The following is a 22,381-nucleotide window of genomic DNA, read 5'->3' on the forward strand; positions in this document are numbered from 1 at the left end:
AGGAAATGCAACTGGGAACCAGATTAGTAAGGGAACGAAGCCAGGACCAAAGACTTCACAATGACAAGGTAAACAAGATACACTCTGAATACTAGACATAAAGGAACAGCTACTGGGTTCAAGATCACACAGAAGCACACACCCTATGGAGATTAATCTGAACACTACAAAAGGCAACTGAAGAGTAGAGCAGCCAGGACACTTGTGCCTATATACAGTACAGTATAGTGTCCCAAAAAAATATGTGGCAGGGCACATAAGATACATTGATCACGGGATAGGAAATTCAAAATCCATATTTTAGGCTGATGTCCATTAGATAAATGTCTAATGTCACCGGTCTTACAGCTCCACAAGCAGAAGGTCAAGAAAAACAATACTGTGAACAACAAAAGAAAGTAAAAAGGGTGCAAATACATATTGGGGGGAATTTATCAAAACTGGAGCAGTCAGAATCTGGTACAGCTGCACATGGCAGTATGACAATGACCCAAAACATACTGCCAAGGCAACAAAGGAGTTGCTCAAGAAGAAAACATTAAGGTCATGGAGTGGCCTAGCCAGTCTCCAGACCTTAATCCTATAGAAAATTTATGGAGGGAGCTGAAACTTCAAGTTGCCAAGCGACAGCAAAGAAACCTTAAGGATTTAGAAAAGATCTGTAAAGAAGAGTGGACCGAAATCCCTCCTGAGATGTGTACAAACCTGGTAACCAACTACAAGAAACGTCTTACCTCTGTGCTTGCCAACAAGGGTTTCTTCACCAAGTACTAAGTCATGTTTTGCTTGGGGGTCAAATACTTATTTTACTCACTGAACTGCAACTCATTTTATAAAATTTGTATCGTGTTTTTTTCTGGATTATTGGTTGATATTTTGTCTCTACCATTTAAAATATGATAAAAATGATAGACTTTTCATTTCTTTGTAAGTGGGCAAACTTTGAAAATCTGCAGGGGATCAAATAATTATCTTCCCCACTGTACTTCTTAAAAAGGAGTTCTGGACCCCCTCCCAAAAATGAAATGTCAGCAGCTACAAATAATGTAACTGCTGACTTTTAATATTAGAGCACTTACTTGGCCAGGGATCCAGCGGTGTTCTCAAACTGAGCGTGCTAGGGGTGCCATCTAGACTAAAGGAATCCACCAGTGAAGCCTCGCAGCTTCACAGCCGGTTTCCTACTGCACATGCTCAAATCATGCTGCGCTTTGTGAATGGGACACAGTCCTCTGGGACCTGTGAAATTTCCCAGAAAGCTGAGAGGGGCTGAACTTCTGGCTCAGTTCGCCGTAGCGAACTGATCTGGAAGTGGGTGCAGGTACCTTTCAAAACCAGCTACCTGCTCCCTCCTCCCCCAAAAAATGTGGCAAATGTGACAGCGGAGGTGGGGGGAGGCAGATGATGGAGCTTTCTCTTTTGGGGGGAACTCCGCTTTAAGCAACCTTAGAGGAAAAATCAGAAGAAAGCCCTGCTTAAAATCTACCTCTGAGCTCAGCCCCTGCCCCCCTAGTGCTCCCCTTCCCCCACCACTACCCTGGAGGCTCAGGGTAGTGTTTTTTTTATATTTACCTTTTTCAAGTCTTTAAGCTGGTTACATGACACTAAGAATCCTCTTCCTCTTTCGACTTTCTCCTGTCGGTAAAAGTATAATTTCCAGCTTCTAGAATGTTTTCAAATTTGATTACCACATAAATGATCATGAAACATGCTTTGTTTCAATACCATAGAAGAAAAGCAGGTCAACTGATAATGATCAATTCATTGGAGATATTGCAGTCTGTTTAATTCCATAGTCACAGGAAAGGTATGTCATCATTTTGCACCGAATGAACAAAAATGGTATATATTCCAGTTTACCAGTCTTTAGTTGTGGTGGCTGCATACATAGTCTAACAGAACAATAGGGGACTCAAAGAGCCATAAATCGGACATAATTGTTTAAAGGATTTGTAAACCCAACACTTTATATTACTGATATGTCCCTAAAGTACCATGCACTGAATGAAAAAGCCCCACTGCAAGGGAGAATTTTCAGGCTTCCCAGAATTGGGCTTTAAAGCTGGGCTTCCAGCCATATCAGCCATCTTCCACATTTGTAGAGACTCCTTTCTTTTATGGAAATTACGCACCCTGATGCACATTGGAGTCGCTAGAGTTTTGTGTCCCTCTATAGTCCTGCAACACGCATTTCTTTCCAGCCTTGCATTCCAGAGATAATAAACAGTCCTTGAACTTACATACATAGTTAATCTGGCTGAAAAAAGACAAAAGTCCATCCAGTTCAACCATAAAAAAAAAAAAAAAAAGTTATAATCCTATACCCACAGTTGATCCAGAGGAAGGCAAAGCATGATCCAATTTTCTCCTGCTGGGAAACAAATTCCTTCCTGATCCCCCGAGATGCAATTGGATATTCCCTGGATCAACCTTACCTAAAAATGTTAGTATCCAGTATATTCTGTGTATCTAAGAAAGAATCCAGGCCTTTTTTAAAGTAATCCACTGAGCTGGCCAGAACCAACTCTTGGGGGAGTCTATTCCACATTTTCAAAGCTCTCACTGTGTTTGGAAATTACATTTATTTTCCTCCAGACGTAAAGAGTGCCCCCTTCTCCTCTGTGATGATGTCAGGAATGGACTCACCACTGGTGGTGCTGTGGCTCACTTGCTCTGTGGGCTGCAGTACCAGCTCCTACCAGAGGGTGCTTTCAGCAACCAGGGTCTCACACCTGCAATCAAGCCATCACCTGAGGCTGATTGCAGGAGGTCTATTTAACCAGGACCAGGCCTGCAATCAGTGCCTTGGTGTTTGTTTCCCATGAGCCCCTGTACCTGGTATCCTGTGAATCTTCTGTTGCTGACCTCTGCATTGTTCCTGACCCTGCTGACCGTCTCCTGTTTAACCCCTGGCTTGCCTGACCATCCTTCTGCCTGATCCTCTGTACCGTGCTGCACGTGAGTTACTGATCCCGGCTTGTGACCCTGACCATTCTCTGCCTGCTCCTCCGGTACCTCACTTCCCACACATTGCTGACCTGGCCTGCCTGACTACACCTTACGCTACCCAGACGATCCATCCATTCCGCATGGATCTGTCCCTGTTACCAGGTCTGCCAGCCTCTTCACGTCAGGCTCCTTTCCCGGCACACCTCTGACGACGCTCTCTACCATTGCCGGACGTACTCAGGGGTTGCGACCTGGTCTCAGTCTGCTCCAAGTCCATCCCCACCATCAGGGGCCCTGGTGAATAAGCAGATTGGGACTTTGACCCCGCACCCTGAGGAACCCCGTGCTGTGGGCTGCTAGAGATGCTGCCAGGCGGTGCTTAACAGTACCAAACGTCCTGCCTGACCATTCCACCTCTCCAGCCCTGACTACACCTGTGTTCCCACACATTTCTGGTCATAGCCGGATCCCTGACAGATGACCTCAGGGTGAACAGCTCTACACCGAGTTCACTATATGAACCACTGATGTATTTATACATGTTGCTCATACCCCCCTTAATCTCCTCTTCTCAAGAGAGAATAAATTCAGTTCCTCTAATCTCTCCTCATAGCTGATCTCCTCCATGCCTCGTATCAGTTTAGTTGCCCTTCTCTGTACTTTCTCAAGTTCCCCAATGTTCTTTTTGTGAATTGGTGCCCAAAACTGAACTGCATATTCCAGATGAGGTCTTACTAATGATTTGTACAGGGGTAAAATTATATTTCTCTCTCTGGAGCCTATACCTCTTTTAATACGAGAGGATTTTGCTCACTTTAGAAGCCGCAGCTTAGCATTGCATGCCATGATTAAGCTTGTGATCTACCAGAACTCCCAGAACCTTCTCCACCATTGATTCCCCCAGTTTTACTCCCCCTAGTATGTATGATGCATGCATATTCTTGGCCCCCAAGTGCATAAGCTTACATTTATCAACATTAAACCTCATGTGCAAAATAGTTGCTCAATTAACCACATGCCGCCCAGCCACTGTAGAAATACGGCGGCAGGGCGGCACGGCTGGGCAAAACCACTTTTTGAAACGTGTGTTTTCAAAACAGGTAGGGGGCGCGCGCGAGGTGCGCCGCCGCCCTACCTGTCCTGCCGATCACGGCCGCGGATGTCAGTCGCCGGGTCACAGCCGGTCGTTACTGGCTATGTCCCGGTGATTAGTGGCAATCAGTGACAGAGAGCAGAGCTGCAGTAGCTGTGCTTTCTGTCAGTTCCCTGACAGCTCCTGACAGGCTGATCGGGAGAGAAGAGTTTATCTCTTCCGATCAGCGGTGTTCCCTGCAGTACATGCCCCCTAGTAAAACACTCCCCTCACACAGTTAACCCTTTCACAGAATAATAAAGTTAACCCCTTCCTCCCCAGTGCCATTAGTACAGTGTCAGTGTTTTTTTTTTGCACTGATCACTGTATTGGTGTCACTGGGGATGTCAGTGACCCCAAGTCAGTTCCTCCCCAGTGTCAGAATGTCCGCCGCAGTCCCGCAGTCCAGCCATAAGTCGCTGATTGCTGCCATAAGTCGCTGATCAGCGCCATTATTAGTATAAAAAAAATTTAAAAATCCCAGTATCTTTCCCACCATTTGTAAATGCTATAACTTTCACGAAACCAATTAATTTACACGTATTGGGGTTTTTTTAAAGCAAAGACATGTCACAGAATGCATTTTGGCAGAAATTTATGACTAAATTTGATTTCTAAATTTTTTTTTTACTGGACATGTTTTATAGCAAAAAGTCCAAAATATTGTTTTTTTTTCCTTAAAATTGTCAGCCTTTCTTTTTATAGCGCAAACAATAAAAACCGCACAGGCGATCAAATACCACCGAAAGAAAGCTCAATTTGTGGGAAAAAAAGGATGAAAATTTTATTTATGTACCGTATTGCATGACCGCGCAATTGTCCATTAAACTAGCGCAGCGCTCTATAGCAAAAAAATGGCGTAAATTGCAGTATCTATACCATAGTTTGTAGACGCTATAACTTTCACACAAAGCAATCAATATACACTTATTGGGATTTTTTTTACCAAAAACATGTAGCAGAATACATTTTAGCCTAAATTTATAACTAACTTTGAGTTTACTATATGTATATTTTTTATAGCTGAAAGTAAAAAATATTGTTTTTCTTCAAAATGTTTGGTCTTTTTTTGTTTATAGCGTGAAAAATAAAAAGCGCACAGGTGATCAAATACCACTGAAAGAAAGCTCTATTTGTGTGAAAAAAAGGACGTAAATTTCGTTTGGAAGCAGCATTGCATGACCGCACAATTATCAGTTGAATTAGTGCAGCGCCGAGTAGCAAAAAGAGGCCTGATCATTAAGGGGGGTAAATCCTCAGGAGGGCAAGTGGTTAAACAGTGCATTGAGGTCGGCTAGTAAGTTGAAGACATCCTGTAAGGACGTTATTCCACTGCACAGCTGGATTTTTAATTCCAGACCCATATATGTTTATAAATATATTAAAGTAAGGGTCCCAACACTGAACCTTGGGGTACACCACTGACAACCCTAGACCATTCAGAGTATGAATCATTAACCACTACTCTTTGAATACGATCTTTTAGCCAGTTTTCTATCCATTTACTGATTTTTCCAACCCGTAGACCTTACCTTACACGTTAGCCATGTGTGGGGAACTGTGTCGAACCCTTTTGCAAAATCCAAGTATACCACGTCCACCACCACCCCTCTGCCAAAGGTTTTGCTCAACCCCTCATAAAAAGAAATCAGATTTGTTTGACAACTTCTGTCTTTCATGAATCCATGCTGTCTGTTGCTTAAAACATTTTTTTCTAGCAAGAACCCATCTATGTGGTCTTTTATTAAACTCTCCAATATCTTCCCAACTATAGAAGGTAAACTAACAGGTCTATAGTTACTTGGTAAAGATGTTGACCCCTTTTTAAATATAGGCACCACATTGGCCTTACGCCAATCCAGTGGTACTATGCCAGTCATTAAAGAGTCCCTAAAAATGAGAAACAATGGCTTTGAAATGACAGAGCTCAATTCTTTAAGGACCCGTGGGTGTATGCCATCCCATCCAGGTGCTTTATTTACCTTTATACTGTTTAAATATTTTTGAATCATATCAATTGTGAGCCAATGTGGATCATCTGGAGCTGTGTCAATACCATGCCCATTAAGGACAAGAGCTCCCCCATGCTCCTTTGTATACACAGAGCTGCAGAAGGTATTAAATACATTTGCCTTCTCTTTGTCCCCAGTCACCCAATCTAGATTATTTTGTAAAGGGCCTACATGCTCGGACTGGACCTTTTTACTATTAATATATTTGAAGAATTTTTTGGGGTTTGTCCTGCTATCTTTTGCAATCTGTCGTTCGTTTTCAATTTTTGCGGCCTTTATTTCCTTTTTGCATATTCTGTTATATATTTTGTAATGTTTAAACGATGATAGTGTTCCTTCATTTTTATATTTAATAAAAGCTCTTTTCTTATTATCTATAGCTTTTTAATTTTGGCTGAAAGCCACATAGGTTTGATTTTTAGCCTTTTAAACTTGTTGCCCATGGGAATATATTTTGCAGTGTGTTCACAAATAGTCGTTTTAAATAACTCCCATTTCTGTGTTGTGTTCATCGATTCCCTCCCAGTCTAAGTCTTGGAGAGCATCTCTCAGCCTTGGAAAATTAGCTCTCCTGAAATTGAGCATTTTTATTTTTCCCGTATCTGCTTGTCGTTTACAGCTAACAATAAATGAAATCATATTATGGTCACTGCTACCCAGGTGTTCTTTTTTTATGGACTGTACCATAAAACCATAATTCTGTGAACTGTACCATAAAATTGTCCTGTAGTAGGTTTAAACATTTTTGCCCTTTAACTGTTCCTGCAGTACCATTAGTCCAGTCAATTTCTGGGTAGTTAAAATCCCCTATTATTTTCACTGTACCAGCCCTTGCAGCCCTTTCGATCTGTGCAAGGAGCTGAGCTTCCACCTCCTCATTAACACTTGGAGGCCTATAACAAACTCCAATGATTACCTTGTAGTATGCACCCCCATGTGCAGTTCCACCCATAATACTTCAGCATCATCACACTCTCCATCAACTAGGTACTCTTTCACACTCGCTCTGAAATCACTTCTCACATAGAGACAGACACCACAACCTTTCCTGTTTACAATGTCTTTCCGAAAGAGAACATAGCCAGGAATATTAATGGCCGAGCAGGGGCGGACTGACAAGTCATGGGGCCCCCAGGCAATAAGGGATCATGGGGCCCCTGTGTCCTCGCCCACACCCAAAAAAGCCTATGAAAAAGCCAATGAAAGGTACCAGGGGCATCTCATGGGGCCCCCTACTGACCCCGGGTCCTCAGGCAGTGCCCGAGAGCTCGAATGGTCAGTCCACCCCTGTGGCCCAGTCATGTGAAGAATGAAGCCAAGATTCAGCAATACCAATTAAATCATAGTTCTCTTCATGCACCAAAGCTTCCAACTCACCTATTTTGTTTGGCAGACTTCTGACATTGGTAAACAAACACCTTAATTCATTGACACCTTGTTCACACGTATTTTGCATACAAATGGTACCAATTCCACTGGTTGTTTGTAACATGGGAACCTTCTTATCATCTGCCATAGCCTTCCCCCCTTCTTTCCCCTTTCCACCCACCAATAAGTACTGACCCCTGTCTGATCTGTCTACCCCGTTATAATCTAATTCTCCCTCCCCCTCCCCTCGATCCTAGTTTAAATACTCCTCCAGCTTTCCCATAAACCTCTCCCCTAGCACAGCAGACCCCCTTCCACTTAGGTGCAGACCATCTCTAGCATATAGTTTGCACCCCAATGAAAAGTCAGCCCAGTGCTCTAGAAACCCAAATCCTTCCCTCTTACACCAGGTCTTCAGCGAGGCATTGAGTCCTCTAATGTCCCCCTGCATTCATTTTCTTTTTTTCTCTTTATTTTTACATAGTGGCCCAGGCAGTAATTCATTTCCTGTCCTAACATGACAACCCTCACTAGAACAAGAAGCTTGTTGGGACTACAGGACACCTTCCCCTCTCCTTTTCTTCAGCTGGGTACAATGTAAACTGATGCCAGCAGAAACAGAAAGCATGGAAAATATAAATTCACAAAGTTTCTGGAAGAACCAACAGGTATTTTTGCACTTATTGATTATCTGAAGAGTACATTGGAAATCCACCTACCTAATTTTAGCTAATGGCCCAAATGCCCTCATGACCAGATATCGAAGTAAGTTCTCTAACATAAACATACTCCTTACATTCTTTTGATTCATTTTAATTAATTTACCTTTTGTGTTGTCTGTGAATCCTAACTTCTCAAAGAGAGGAAAACGGGGACGATCTGCTATATCCTCAGATCTATTGATCAAGGCTTCCTTCATTGATTCAAATCCATTCAGCACTACAATCTTGTGCCAGAAGAACTGCACACTAACAATGTCTCCAAACTTTTGCTTCACCTGTTGAAAACATACTGCATGAATTTTATTGCAATAATAATAATCTGTGTATAATGCTAAAACATAAACATTAAAAAAGTATCTAAGTAATGGTAAAGCTAGCAACAGTTACATTCAGCTGGACTTCTTCTGTATCATTGAAGATGTTTCACTGCTTATACAATGGTATCTAATGACATGGTATTACATATGGGATACGTAATTTATACATTTCTGCTATGTTGAGGAGCATCCCACTCCTATAGATATGACCAAAATAAAAACTGTACCCTGGGATTTTAAAGGATAAGTTCACTTTGCACAAATAATAAATGCACATTTTTTTGCAGGTATAAAAATGTGGATTTGTTTTTTTTTTTTTTAGGAGCCTGGAATGCATTTCAGCAGATCACTGGTGCCATGCAGGTCCCCTGCAGATTGTCAATATAAGCTGTCTGCCCATACATGGTATGCGCAGGCAGTTTTACTGACAGGATGAATCAATAAACTACCATGGCACTCGACAATGTCATGGTAGTTCAATGACAACTTCAAGCTGACAGCCGCAAAGGCTGCCGGGACTTATAGTTTCTCATTCATGGAACTCTGTGAATGAATGATGCAGCCAGGTGGACGGAGCCTTGCATGGCTGTGTTTTTTTCAAATTGTGAAAGCTAGCAGGGGAAATCCCCCACTAGCTGTTACATCAGGGGATTTTGGGGGGGGGGGGGTGAATATACCCTGAATATACATGTTATACCCTGAACATGGGTATAACATGCAATATATTATGAAAATTGAAGTTATCCTTTAAGGGTACCAGATTTAAAACATGAATTACAATAGTTTAAAATGCCCTTATATCTTTTATTGCACAAAAGTTTATTTAAAGTTACATATAAAACAGAAGCAACATCCAATGTTCATAGAGTGATGAAATATATTCAGAGATATTGTAATTTCCTCTACATATCTGAAATAGCCTCATATAGTCTAGATTACCATTTATGTCCTTTATCTTAATTTTCAAAGTTATTCACTTATTTCTTTGTAACACATGCCAGTAGAGTGAGGCACGCAGAGATAAAAAAAACTATTTGCATAAAGTGTTAGCATAACATTTGGATAAATTAAATCTGGTTGACAAGAGCACAAATTACTTTTTTTTGAGGGGGGGTATCAAATCAAATTGCAGTCACTTATGTGAGTATTTGATGCATGCACAGTGAACATAAATGGCATCCAGTTTACATACACACACATAAACACTTACTATGTTTATTTTTTGTTTTGTAGCACTTTTTTTACACTTTATTTTTGTCAATCAGCCTGCTACAGATCACTATTACTATTGCTGCAAATAAAGTCTGGACAGGTGAGAACAGCTCATTTCTGGCATCTGTACAGAATGGGAGTGGCCTGATGTCATTACACTCCTGATGTAAACATTCTATTTACTTTCAAATTTACAGTACACTCCTAGGGAGCTATCTGTAGGAAGATCTGATTTTTCAGTCCCTGGGCCTAGTGCTGGATTCCTGCTGTCACAGAAAGCTGGCAGTTCTAGCCTGCTTCCACACCGAGGCTGGGGGCTATTTTAAAGTGGCACAAGGGTGAATAGCTGTTATCCCAGTGCCATTTTAAAATGGCTCTGAGGACTCAATTGGATAAAAGGTGGAGCTGGTATTTGTATACATAATCCTTTGGAAGAGCATTCTGGACTGGTGAAACATGAGATGTATCTGCTTAAGAAATGGGTAGCTGTTAGCTGACACTGAAATTCATAGGTACAGAGAAGCCTATACCAGCATTGATGTTGCATTGATGTTGCTGGATAACTTGCAGTGCAGAGAACTGATTCTGTGCCACTTGTCTCCCAAGAAGCCCCTCCAAGGAGGAGCCCTTCCAAGGAGGAAAATAGAGCGCATGGCTTAGCTCTGCGAGAAGGACACTCCTTTTTAGTTTTATTATGTTTGATACATTTTTTTGATGTTCATCCCACTCTTTTTTGCAATCTGTCATTGTTTTGAATTATTGTATAGTGGCCTTAATTTCTCTTTTACATAATTTGTTGTTATATTCTTAGTAACTTTCAAATGAGGATAGTGGTCCTTCATTTGTACATTTTTAAACTGACCTTTTTATTCTCTATAGCTCTTTTAACTTTGCACATGGTTTTTTTTTTACTGTTTAGATGTATTGCTCATTTATTTATTTATTTTTACAATATTTTATTTATTACAAGTATTTATATAGTGCCAACAATTTATGCAGGACTTTACTTATATATTGTGCATTCACATCAGTCCCTGCCCCAATACGTGATGGAGAAGCAGAGCAATGAGGTCACACTCCCCCCCTTGTCCAATCAGAGAACACTTTGCATTCGCTAAGAAAATGCAAAGTGTTTTCTGAATGGCGCCAGTGCCCTGCAAGCAATCTCCTGTGTTCAGTAAGCAGCAGAGCAGCTGCATGGCACGTGACTCAGAAACCAGCAGCAATCACTGTAATAGTTATACCTACTTAGTGATTTTCAGTTTCTTTGGGGATCTTCCAGGTATGACAGTATTTGTAGCTGATGAATTTTACTCTTTTCAAACCTGGGTGAAGTTCCTCTTTAACCGCCTCCCGCCCGCCATATAAGGAAATGGGCTGCGGTTCCCTCATTCTGGGAGGACGTCATATGGCATCTTGCCACTCTAACAGTTATCGGCAGTCCTCTACTCATGCAGAGAGTCGGTGAGCGGCATTCCTCAGTAGGGACATCTACACTGATCATCAGGGCACTGATGATCAGTACCCTGATGATCAGTGTGGCCCTGTCAGTGCCACCTGTCAGTGCCCATCAATGTCACATGCCAGTGCCCATCAATGCCACATATCAGTGCCTACCAGTGCACATCAATGCCACGTATCAGTGCCTTTCGCTCACAACTATCAGTGCTAGTCAGTGTTGCCTATAAGTGCCCATCAGTGCCGGATAACAGTTACAATCAGTGCCACCTATCAGTACCTTATATGAGTGCTGCCTTTCAGTGCCCATCAGTGATGCCTGTCAATGACCTCAAGTGATGCCTGTCAATGCCCATCAGTGCTACCTACCAGTGCCTCCTCATCAGTGCCCATCAGTTCAGCCTATCAGTGCCCATCACTGCAGCCTCATTAGTGCACATCAGTGAAGGAGAAAAATTACTTATTTACACAATTTTATAACAGAGACTAAGAAAACATTTTTTTTTCAAAATTTTCATTTTAGTTTGTTTAGCAAAAAAAAAAAAACAGTGGTGATTGAATACCACCAAAAGAAAGCTATATAGGTCTCAAAAAAATGGGTACAGTGCTGCATGACCACGCAATTGTCATTCAAAGTGTGACAGCACTGAAAGCTGAAAATTGGCCTGGACAGGAAGGGGGTAAAAGTGGCCGGTAGGCTAGTGGTTTATGTCAAGCCAAATAATTTTGTTCTAATTTTGGATAAAGTGGGCAATAATCGTAACTCACACTGGGTTTTTACTGCTACCAAGGGCTCCATTAGAGAGATTCACCCTTACTTCTGTCTTGCTGACAACAGGTGCAACAGACAGGAAATGAGGGAAAATCTGCAATAGGGACAGGAACAGAAATAAAAAATCTGACAAATCTGAAAAAATCTTGTCCTGCACTTCTCTACTAAAATAAGGCATATTTATTTGTCGGACTTGCTGTTGGATCACCAGGTATTATTTAATCAAAGACAGAGAATATGAAAAAAGGAACAGCTAGAACATCATATTAGGTTTAGGTGTTAGAATTTAGATGCATTTTAGGTTCAAATAGAAATGTGAGCAGTTTTAGAAAAAATTCTATGGGTCAGACACTCTAGCCACTCAAATACATTTTACAGGACCAAGCAAAACTGTAATTAAAGTTCATCTAAATTCAAGAATAAAAATGTAATGTAATATATTAGAGCTTACAATCTCTAGATGTTGTGACTATCTATTTTTCTTTTTCTTTTGTTTTTTTTTCTCCTTTATTTTCACCTGGTGATTCTACCAGTAACACACTTTGAGGGAGCAAGAAAAGGCAATTAGTAAAATTTCCATACAAGGCAACTTCATGAAGCTAGTATATATAGCTTACCTGATTGAAAAAGACCATTGGATGGCTGAAGTCAACCTGTAGAATGTTACCTAGAAATGGCACTCCTCTTGGACCCGGAGGAAACCGTGGGCCCTTTTTTCTCTTCACAAAATCCAACAGGAAAAAACAAACAAGTACTGTAAATACCAGTAAAAATACATTAGAATACAAAAAGGGAATAAGCTCTGGCTTTAACATGTTTGGTATAAATTCTGAGATAATCTTCTAGCTTCAGTTATTTGCTTCAGGATCTTGCATCTGTTGTATTGTGCCTAATTCTTCTGTCCAAAGTACAATGACGCTGTTGCTAGCATTACGCAACATGGTAAAACAATTCCATGTAACGCCTCTCACTGAGGTCATCTGCTGAATTTAAAGTGGCAACCATAGGATGCAGCGGTGTACATAGCAAGCAATGGACCCTTGTGTACAGCAGTACAAGCATTTTTGAATCTGTGTTCAGTGTATGTATAAAACAATATATTTATTAAACAATACAAGGTTTATTAAATTACATTTACAAATACTGTACATGTGACAACATACTGCTGCATCATAATACTTACGTAAATCACGGTCCCTAATTCAAAAGTTCCCAGCTATGGAACCTACTGTATATAGCAATGCATAAACTTAACACAGATTTACCTGGAAACAGGTTCCTCCTTTTTAAAGAGACAGCAACCCCTAACTATAGAGGGAGATTAGAAACATCAGAACTGAATACTATTACATAGTGAAAGATTATTTTAAGGTAGCAGTATAGATGATTTAAATACATTTTTCTCTTGTGTTGGAAGGCGCAACATGTTTTTTAATATCAGATATTTCTGAGACCTGATTGTACCTAAGCCATCTGGAGACTACTGGGGGTAGTCTTGGGAGGTCAGATGAGCAGGATTACCCAGAAGGGTGTACATTCACTGGCCACTGTATTAGGTACACTTGTTCAGTTGCTTGGTAACACAAATTGCTAATCAGCCAATCACATGGCAGCAACTCAATGCATTTAGGAATCTGGACATGGTGAAGATGACTTGCTGAAGTTAAAACCGAGCATCAGAATGGGAAAGAAAGGGGATTTAAATGACTTTGAACGTGGCATGGTTGATGGTAAGGTCAGAATTTGGTGTAGACAACATGAAAGCATAGATCCATCCTGCCTTGTATCACTGATTCAGGCTGGTGGTGTAATGGTGTAGGAAGTGCATATCAGAATTCTTCACCTGGAGGAGGAATTCACGCTTTATCCCTTGTGGTGGGATATGGGAATAGGAGAGCTTTGCTTCAGACCACCTAGTGATTTGAAGATACTAATTGCCTTGCCTGCAACCAGAACTTCAAAGGGCTAGCTATCACTGGAATGTTGACCTGGGCCAGGGTAGTTGCCCGCAGTACATCAATGCCCGCTACTGGAGGATAGCAACAAAAGTCCTGATCATTTACTGCTTATTGTTTATTAGACACCAAAGGGCAGGCAGATGGTGATTGTGTGGGTTGTGTCTCTGAGTGCCTTAAAAATGCGAGGGCCAGCAATGAATGGCCTGTTACTTCCTAGATCCCAGCCAAGATACTTAACTTCAAGGACGAACTTACGTAATGTATCATCTCTGCTCTTTTGTTTCTATATATATATACAGGTGAAACACGAAAAATTAGAACATCGTGCAAACTTCATTTATTTCAGTAATGCAACTTAAAAGGTGAAACTAATATATGAGATAGACTCATTACATGCAAAGCAAGATAGTTCAAGCCATGATTTGTCATAATTGTGATGAATATGGCTTACAGCTCATGAAAACCCCAAATCCACAATCTCAGAAAATTAGAATTTTACATGCAGTCAATAAAACAAGGATTGTACATAGAACAATATCAGACCTCTGAAAAGTATAAGCATGCATATGTACTCAGTACTTGGTTTGGGCTCCTTTTGCAGCAATTACTGCCTCAGTGTGGCATGGGATGGAAGATATCAGCCTGTGGCACTGCTGAGGTGTTATGGAAGACCACGATGCTTGAATAGTGGTCTTCAGCTCTTCTGCATTGTTTGGTCTCATGTCTCTCATCTTTCTCTTGGCAATGCCCCATATATTCTCTATGGAGTTCAGGTCAGGCGAGTTTGCTGGCCAATCAAGCACAGTAATCCCACCGTCATTGAACCAGGTTTTGTTGCTTTTGGCAGTGTGGGCAGGTGCCAAGTCCTGCTAGAAAATGAAGTCAGCATCCCCATAAAGCGAGTCTGTGGAAGGAAGCATGAAGTGCTCCAACATCTCCTGGTAGACGGCTGCGTTAACCCTGGACTTAATGAAGCACAGTGGACCAACACCAGCAGATGACATGGCTCCCCAAATCAACACAGACTGTGGAAACTTCACACTGGACTTCAAGCATCTTGCAGTGTGTGCCTCTCCATTCTTCCTCCATACTCTGGGTCCTTGGTTTCCAAATGAGATGCAAAAGTTGCTCTTATCAGAAAAGAGGACTTTGGACCACTGAGCAACAGACCAGGTCTGTTTTTCTTTAGCCCAGGTAAGACGCTTCTGACGTTGTTTGTTGTTCAGCAGCGGCTTGACAAGAGCAATATGACATTTGAAGCCCATGTCCAGGATCTGTCTGTGTGTGGTGGCTCTTGATGCGCTGACTCCAGCCTCAGTCCACTCCTTGTCAAAGTCCCCAACACTTTTGAATGGCCTTTTCCTGGCAATCCTCTCCAGGCTGCGGTCATCCCTGCTGCTTGTGCACCTTTGTCTTTCATACTTTTCCCTTCCACATAACTTTCTATTAATGTGCTTTGATACAACACTTTGGGAACATCCAACTTCTTTTGCAATTACCTTTTGAGGCTTTCCCTCCTTATGGAGGGTGTCAATGATGGTTTTCTGCACAACTGTCAGGTCAGCAGTCTTTCCCATGATTGTGATTCCTACTGAACCAGACTGAGAGACCATTTAAAGGCTCAAGAACCCTTTGCAGGTGTTACGGCTTAATTAGCTGATTAGAGTGGGACACTTTGAGCCTAGAATATTGCACCTTTTCACAATGTTCTAATTTTCTGAGATTGTGGATTTGGGGTTTTCATGAGCTGTAAGCCATAATCATCACAATTATGACAAATCATGGCTTGAACTATCTTGCTTTGCATGTAATGAGTCTATCTCATATATTAGTTTCACCTTTTAAGTTGCATTACTGAAATAAATGAACTTTTGCACTATATTCTAATTTTTCAAGTTTCACCTGTATACTCTGTAATATTCAGTTAGATTTCATGTTAAAGTTTTACTTTCTTTGTAAAAAAAATAAGACCTTTGCTTCTTGAGCATAGTGTTTATTATTATAGCTAATATTGTTAATATATTATCACCATCAATATTGTCAGAACTTAGATATACTAGATAATTATAGGGACTGACAAGATAGTACATATTTATAATTTAAGTAGGGGGAAATAAAAAAAACACTCCCTATTTATTTCATCCTGTCTCCTAACTAATATGTTACTACAACAGTGTTTTCACATTGTAATTATTAAAGGATTAATTCAGCTTTTAGAAAAAAATAATAAATGCAAATTTTTTGCAGGTAAACAAAATGCACATTTATTATTTTGTCCAAAGGAGCCTGGAAAGCATTGCACAAGTGATCAGTAGATCACTGATGCCATGCAGACCTGTCAGAATATCTGCTTGTCATACGGGATGTATGTTCGAGCAGATATTCTGGCAAGAAGTTTCAATTAACTACCATAGCGCTCCACAGCACCATAGTAGTTAATTGAAAACTACAAGCTGACAGCCACTAAGGCTGTTGGGATTTGCAGTTCATTAATTCATGGAAGTCCATGAATGAATGACACAGCCGCATGGGCAGAGCCCCGCACAGCTATGCTGTCAAATTTGACAGATAGTAAAGGGAAACTTCTCCCTGTCCGATCTGTCACAGGCAGAGGGAGCGGCGGACACGGCTGCAGCTATGGGAACATGTTGCATGTTCCACCCTAAAACGCGTGGAACATGTAACGTGTTCCAAAGGTGAACTTATCCTTTAAGCACATTACAAAAAAGGTAAGTGTATGCAAAATGTTCCAAGAGAAGGAAGGAGGGGATACAAAGAGAGGTAAAAAAAGAGGAGAATGAACTGAATGAATGAATGAAAGAAAAAACATTAACGGGACTTTAAAGGTACCAAGAAGAATGAGAAAATAGTGACTAAAAATATAACATTTATTTCAATCGTTTAAAAAGTTCACATATATGAAATATATATTTGAGTATTCAAACTTGGTGATAATGCTTAATCAACTAGAAAATCTACAATTTCTGGGGAAATTGTGTGAAGAGTTCTTGCCTCCACCAGTAGTCTACAACTGGAGTGGGCGGAGTAACTGAGTGGAGTGGCTTGAGTAACTGTTGCGTGGTTGGAGTGGCTGGAGTAACTGTGAAAAGGTTTTGTCAGCTCCCACTCTAGTTTTGAACATTCCGCCATTCATTCCTACGGGACTAATTTCACCATTCGGCGAAACGTTCCACAAAGTAATAGCACACCAATCGGGAACAATCCACACGTTTCGGTATATTACTGTCTATGTAGTGTAAAAACTGTGGGAGGAGTTAGGGTGGTAAATTTGGCTATAATAATAAGAATATATATGTGAGATAACAGTAAGTGGTCTTGCCATGCAAGAACACTTAATAACCAGAAAAGCTACAATTTCTGGGGAAATTGTGTGAAGTGTTCTTGCCTCCACCAGTAGTCTACAACTGGAGTGGGCGGAGTAACTGGGTGGAGTGGCTTGAGTAACTGTTGTGTGGTTGGAGTGGCTGGAGTAACTGTGAAAAGGTTGGACTGGGCAGAGTAACTTTATGGAGTGGGCAGAGTAACTGTGTGGAGTGTTTGGAGTGAGTAAAGATAGTAAACATTACACTAACCAATTCACTGATCAAATTTAAAAAGTGCACATGGCAGGCTTGATAGAGTGAAAAATGCATTTCAACTTATATTTTTCAGCTCACACTCTAGCTTTTGTCACTCTGCTGCCTGCTCACACACCTGGGTTCCTATGGCAACTCACTCTACAGCAAGGGCAGAGAAGAGCGGTTAAAAATAAACTGCTCCAACTTGCTCACTTCACTGGCGGTTGCCATCTTCAAACGGTAGTTTAAAAACTATAAATCCTACACCAAAAAGCTTTATATTGTGAGAATCACAAGACCCAGACCTACATGATGCATAGTATGTCTCTAAAATATTAAAAATGAAGGCACAGTCGCAGTTTAGAAATTGCCCTTCAAATTTGAGGTGGCTAGAGTGGAGTTTCAATGAATGTCAATGGGTGGCCTGAGTTGCAAACAAATGGTCATATTGTGAAAACTATCAGGAATATGGCTTAGCCATGGACATTTTTAGTGGCAGCAGGGATAGCTGTACGTTTTGATATAAGATTTGTGTAGGTGGGCTTGAAAGTGAGGGAGTGATGGCAGTTTAGAAATCATGTCCTGATTTTTCAGCTCACACTGTAGCTTTGGTCAGCTCCCACTCTAGTTTTGAAATTGGTTCCTATGGGACCAATTTCACCACAAAAACACCAATATTTCGTGAACCATTCGGCGAAACGTTCCACAAAGTAATAACACACCAATCGGGAACAATCCTCATGTTTCGGTATATTACTGTCTATGTAGTGTAAAACTGTGGGAGGAGTTAGGGTGGTAAATTTGGCTATAATAATAAGAATATTTATGTAAGATAACAGTAAGTGGTCTTGCCATGCAAGAACACTTAATCAATATCCGATGCATTGTTTCTCAACATGTTTTGCCTATTTTAAGGCTTCTTAAGGAGATATTAACCACTTGAGATCCAGAGGATTTACCCCCCTTAATGACCAGGCCTTTTTGTGCTGTTTGGCGCTGCACTAATTCAAATGATAATTGCGCGGTCATGCAATGCTGTACCCAAACGAAATTTACGTCCTTTTTTTCACACAAATAGAGCTTTCTTTTGGTGGTATTTTATCACCTGTGCGCTTTTTATTTTTTGCGCTATAAACAAAAAAAAACAATATTTTCTACTTTCAGCTATAAAAAATATATCGTAAACTTAAAGTTAGTCATAAATTTAAGCCAAAATGTATTCTGCTACATGTTTTTGTGTAATAAGTGTATATTGATTGCTTTGTGTGAAAGTTATAGCGTCTACAAACTATGGTAAAGATACTGTAATTTATGCCTTTTTTTGCTATACAGTGCTGCACTAATTCAAATGATAATTGCGCGGTCATGCAATGCTGTACCCAAACAAAATTTACGTCCTTTTTTTCACACAAATAGAGCTTTCTTTTGGTGGTATTTGATCACCTGTGCGCTTTTTATTTGTTGCGCTATAATAAAAAAACACGAACATTTTGAAAAAAAACCAATATTTTCTACTTTCAGCTATAAAAAATATATCGTAAACTCAAAGTTAGTCATAAATTTAAGCCAAAATGTATTCTGCTACATGTTTTTGGTAAAAAAATTCTGTGCATTAGCGGGCAAACTGGCGCTATCTGGGAGGGGCGCTAACACTATCGGAAGTCACCAGTGACACTAATACAGTGATCAGTAAAAATCGGTTCACTGATCAGTGACACTGGTGACAGGGCAGTGAAGGGGTTAACTGGGGGGGGGGAGATTAAGGGGTTAAATGGGATTACTGGTGTACTAGCGGGCAATCTGGCGCTATCTGGGAGGGGCGCTAACACTATCGGAAGTCGCCAGCGACACTGATACAGTGATCAGTAAAAATTGGTTCACTGATCAGTGACACTGGTGACAGGGCAGTGAAGGGGTTAACTGGGGGGGAGATTAAGGGGTTAAATGGGATTACTGGTGTACTGGCGGGCAATCTGGCGCTATCTGGGAGGGACGCTAACACTATCGGAAGTCGCCAGCGACACTGATACAGTGATCAGTAAAAATCGGTTCACTGATCAGTGACACTGGTGACAGAGCAGTGAAGGGGTTAACTGGGGGGGGGTTAGGGGGTTAAAAGGGATTACTGGTGTACTGGCGGGCAATCTGGCGCTATCTGGGAGGGGCGCTAACACTATCGGAAGTCGTCAGCGACACTGATACAGTGATCAGTAAAAATTGGTTCACTGATCAGTGACACTGGTGACAGGGCAGTGAAGGGGTTAACGGGGGGGCGATCAAGGGGTTAAACGGGATTACTGGTGTATTGGCGGGCAATCTGGCGCTATCTGGGAGGGGCGCTAACACTATCGGAAGTCGCCAGCGACACTGATACAGTGATCAGTAAAAATCGCTTCACTGATCAGTGACACTGGTGACAGGGCAGTGAAGGGGTTAACTGGGGGGGGGGGGGGGCGATCAAGGGGTTAAATGGGATTACTGGTGTACTAGCGGGCAATCTGGCGCTATCTGGGAGGGGCGCTAACACTATCGGAAGTCGCCAGCGACACTGATACAGTGATCAGTAAAAATCGGTTCACTGATCAGTGACACTTGTGACAGAGCAGTGAAGGGGTTAACTGGGGGGGGGGCGATCAAGGGGTTAAACGGGATTACTGGTGTACTGGCGGGCAATCTGGCGCTATCTGGGAGGGGCGCTAACACTATCGGAAGTCGCCAGCGACACTGATACAGTGATCAGTAAATATCGCTTCACTGATCAGTGACACTTGTGACAGAGCAGTGAAGGGGTTAACTGGGGGGGGGCGATCAAGGGGTTAAACGGGATTACTGGTGTACTGGCGGGCAATCTGGCGCTATCTGGGAGGGGCGCTAACACTATCGGAAGTCGTCAGCGACACTGATACAGTGATCAGTAAAAATCGCTTCACTGATCAGTGACACTGGTGACAGGGCAGTGAAGGGGTTAACTGGGGGGGGCGATCAAGGGGTTTTACGGGATTACTGGTGTACTGGCGGGCAAACTGGCGCTATCTGGGAGGGGCGCTAACTCTATCGGAAGTCGCCAGCGACACTGATACAGTGATCAGTAAAAATCGCTTCACTGATCAGTGACACTGGTGACAGGGCAGTAAAGGGGTTAACAGGGGGTTAAATGTGTCCTCTAGTGTGTTCTAACTGTCAGTGTGCTGTTTTACTCACTTTTACTGTTTCTTCTTCTCTGTCTGGAACGGAATGTGTCCAGGCAGAGAAGAATGACATCATATCCTGCCCTGTGTAAATGTCAACACAGGACAGGATAGGACAGGGACCGATCATCTGATTTCAGCCAGAAATCACTGGCTGAAATCTAATGATTGATCCCTCCGGGATCGAATCGTGTCACCCGCGGGTCGGCGGGAGCGCGTGCACGCGCCCCCTACCCGCGAAAGTGTCGGGAGCGCGGAGCCCATTTTAAAACGTGGTTTTGCGCTCCACTGCCGCCCTGCACACGTATATATACAGTGGCAGGGCGGCAAGCGGTTAAATATAGCACCTATAACAGCAAATCATGTAAATTACAAAATATGACAATAAACATATTAGCAAATCAGATAACCACAATATACAAGTTAATGCCAAAGACATAGTAATCAATAATTCATAAATCAGTCTCAAAATCGATGAAGGGCAACTTACCAGCCAAAGCACAACTGGCTCAATGGTACATATTGTTTGTAGGAAAATTAGAAATTGGTTTAGAGGAACAAAAAGTTCTAACATCAGCCTGGACATAAAGACGTAGTCGAAAGAGGCGATCGAGTTTTGGATTGATGAATTAGTTGAGACCTATTAAGATTTTTAACCTGATTATGGGCTTTCCTCAAACAAGACTCACTATAGCCACGCTGTAAAAAGGTATGTCTGTAAGAATTTGGCTTCATTAGCAAAATTCATAAAATTACTACAATTACGTTTGATTCTATGTAAAATGTGTTTTTTTGTTTTGTTTTGGACAGAGTGTGGAAGGGTTAGAACCTTGGTCAGGTTTGTATTGCTCTTGACCTTTTTATTGTCCTGAGGATCATTTTTTACTTTCAGCTGGCACTCAACTAGTAATGAAATGCCTTTGTGGTGAAAAGAAAGGAGAAAGGAAACATTTATTTTTAATATATATATATATATATATATATATATATATATATAATTCTTTACACTGGATGTGCGATTCAGGTTTAGATTTGAATTTTTTTCAAGTCTTGATTGTCAGTTAAATTTTTGGTCAGAGAGTTTTGGTGCTGCCAGTAAGGTATGTCAGCTGGATAAATCAGTCCACGCAACTGCTATGGGGGCTGGGGGTAGAATGGGACCCATTAGTAGAGCTGTTAACCCCTTGACGCCGATCGCACACAAATATGTGGCCTCTCGGTGTCTGGGCCTTGACGCAGAGCGGCCACATATTTGTGTGCAATTAACAAATACATATGTGCTGAGAGTGTGCACCCTGCACGCTCCCAACATTTATGTCCGCTACTCCCAGAAAGGTCCCAATCTCCCTTTTCGATCGGGACATTTTCCGATCATGTGACTGCGAATCACTGCGGTCACATGACCCTAAAACCTCGCCCTGCCTCCCGACTTCTGAAACTCTTAAAGGGACGGGAGGCGCCGGTGCCAAGAGGTTAATGCAAACATTAAAACATATGTGTACATGAGAAGATAATACAAATCCAATACTGTATTATCAAGGCCTTTTTTGTCAGAGAAAAGGTGCAGGATCTCACCTACTTCATCCCCCCTTCCCACCCACACCACACCACTAACCTTGTTCTATGCCGCAACAAATGGTGGGTGTGACCAAATTGGACAATGGGAGGGTCTTAAAGGGACATTGTTAAATAAAACCAGGCCTGTGTAACGCACA

At 41.6% G+C, this 22,381-nt stretch overlaps 1 protein-coding gene across 1 annotated transcript in view; it reads right to left on the reverse strand.

Annotated features, from left to right (window-relative positions):
• LOC149454183 (cytochrome P450 2D15-like) overlaps positions 1-12,861 on the reverse strand; it is a 57,431-nt gene extending 44,570 nt beyond the window's left edge. The window contains exons 1-2 of the mRNA XM_089687705.1: positions 12,560-12,861; positions 8,287-8,458 (exon numbers count right to left, since the gene is read on the reverse strand). Of these exons, the coding sequence (XP_089543831.1) occupies positions 8,287-8,458; positions 12,560-12,757 (370 nt within the window). The 5' untranslated portion in view covers positions 12,758-12,861. The remainder of the gene's footprint in view (positions 1-8,286; positions 8,459-12,559) is intronic.
• Positions 12,862-22,381: the final 9,520 nt, after the last annotated feature.

This window comes from Staurois parvus, unplaced genomic scaffold, assembly GCF_062004578.1.
Source record: "Staurois parvus isolate SC_StPar_1 unplaced genomic scaffold, SC_StPar_1.0 ptg000436l, whole genome shotgun sequence".
NCBI classification, from domain to species: domain Eukaryota; kingdom Metazoa; phylum Chordata; class Amphibia; order Anura; family Ranidae; genus Staurois; species Staurois parvus.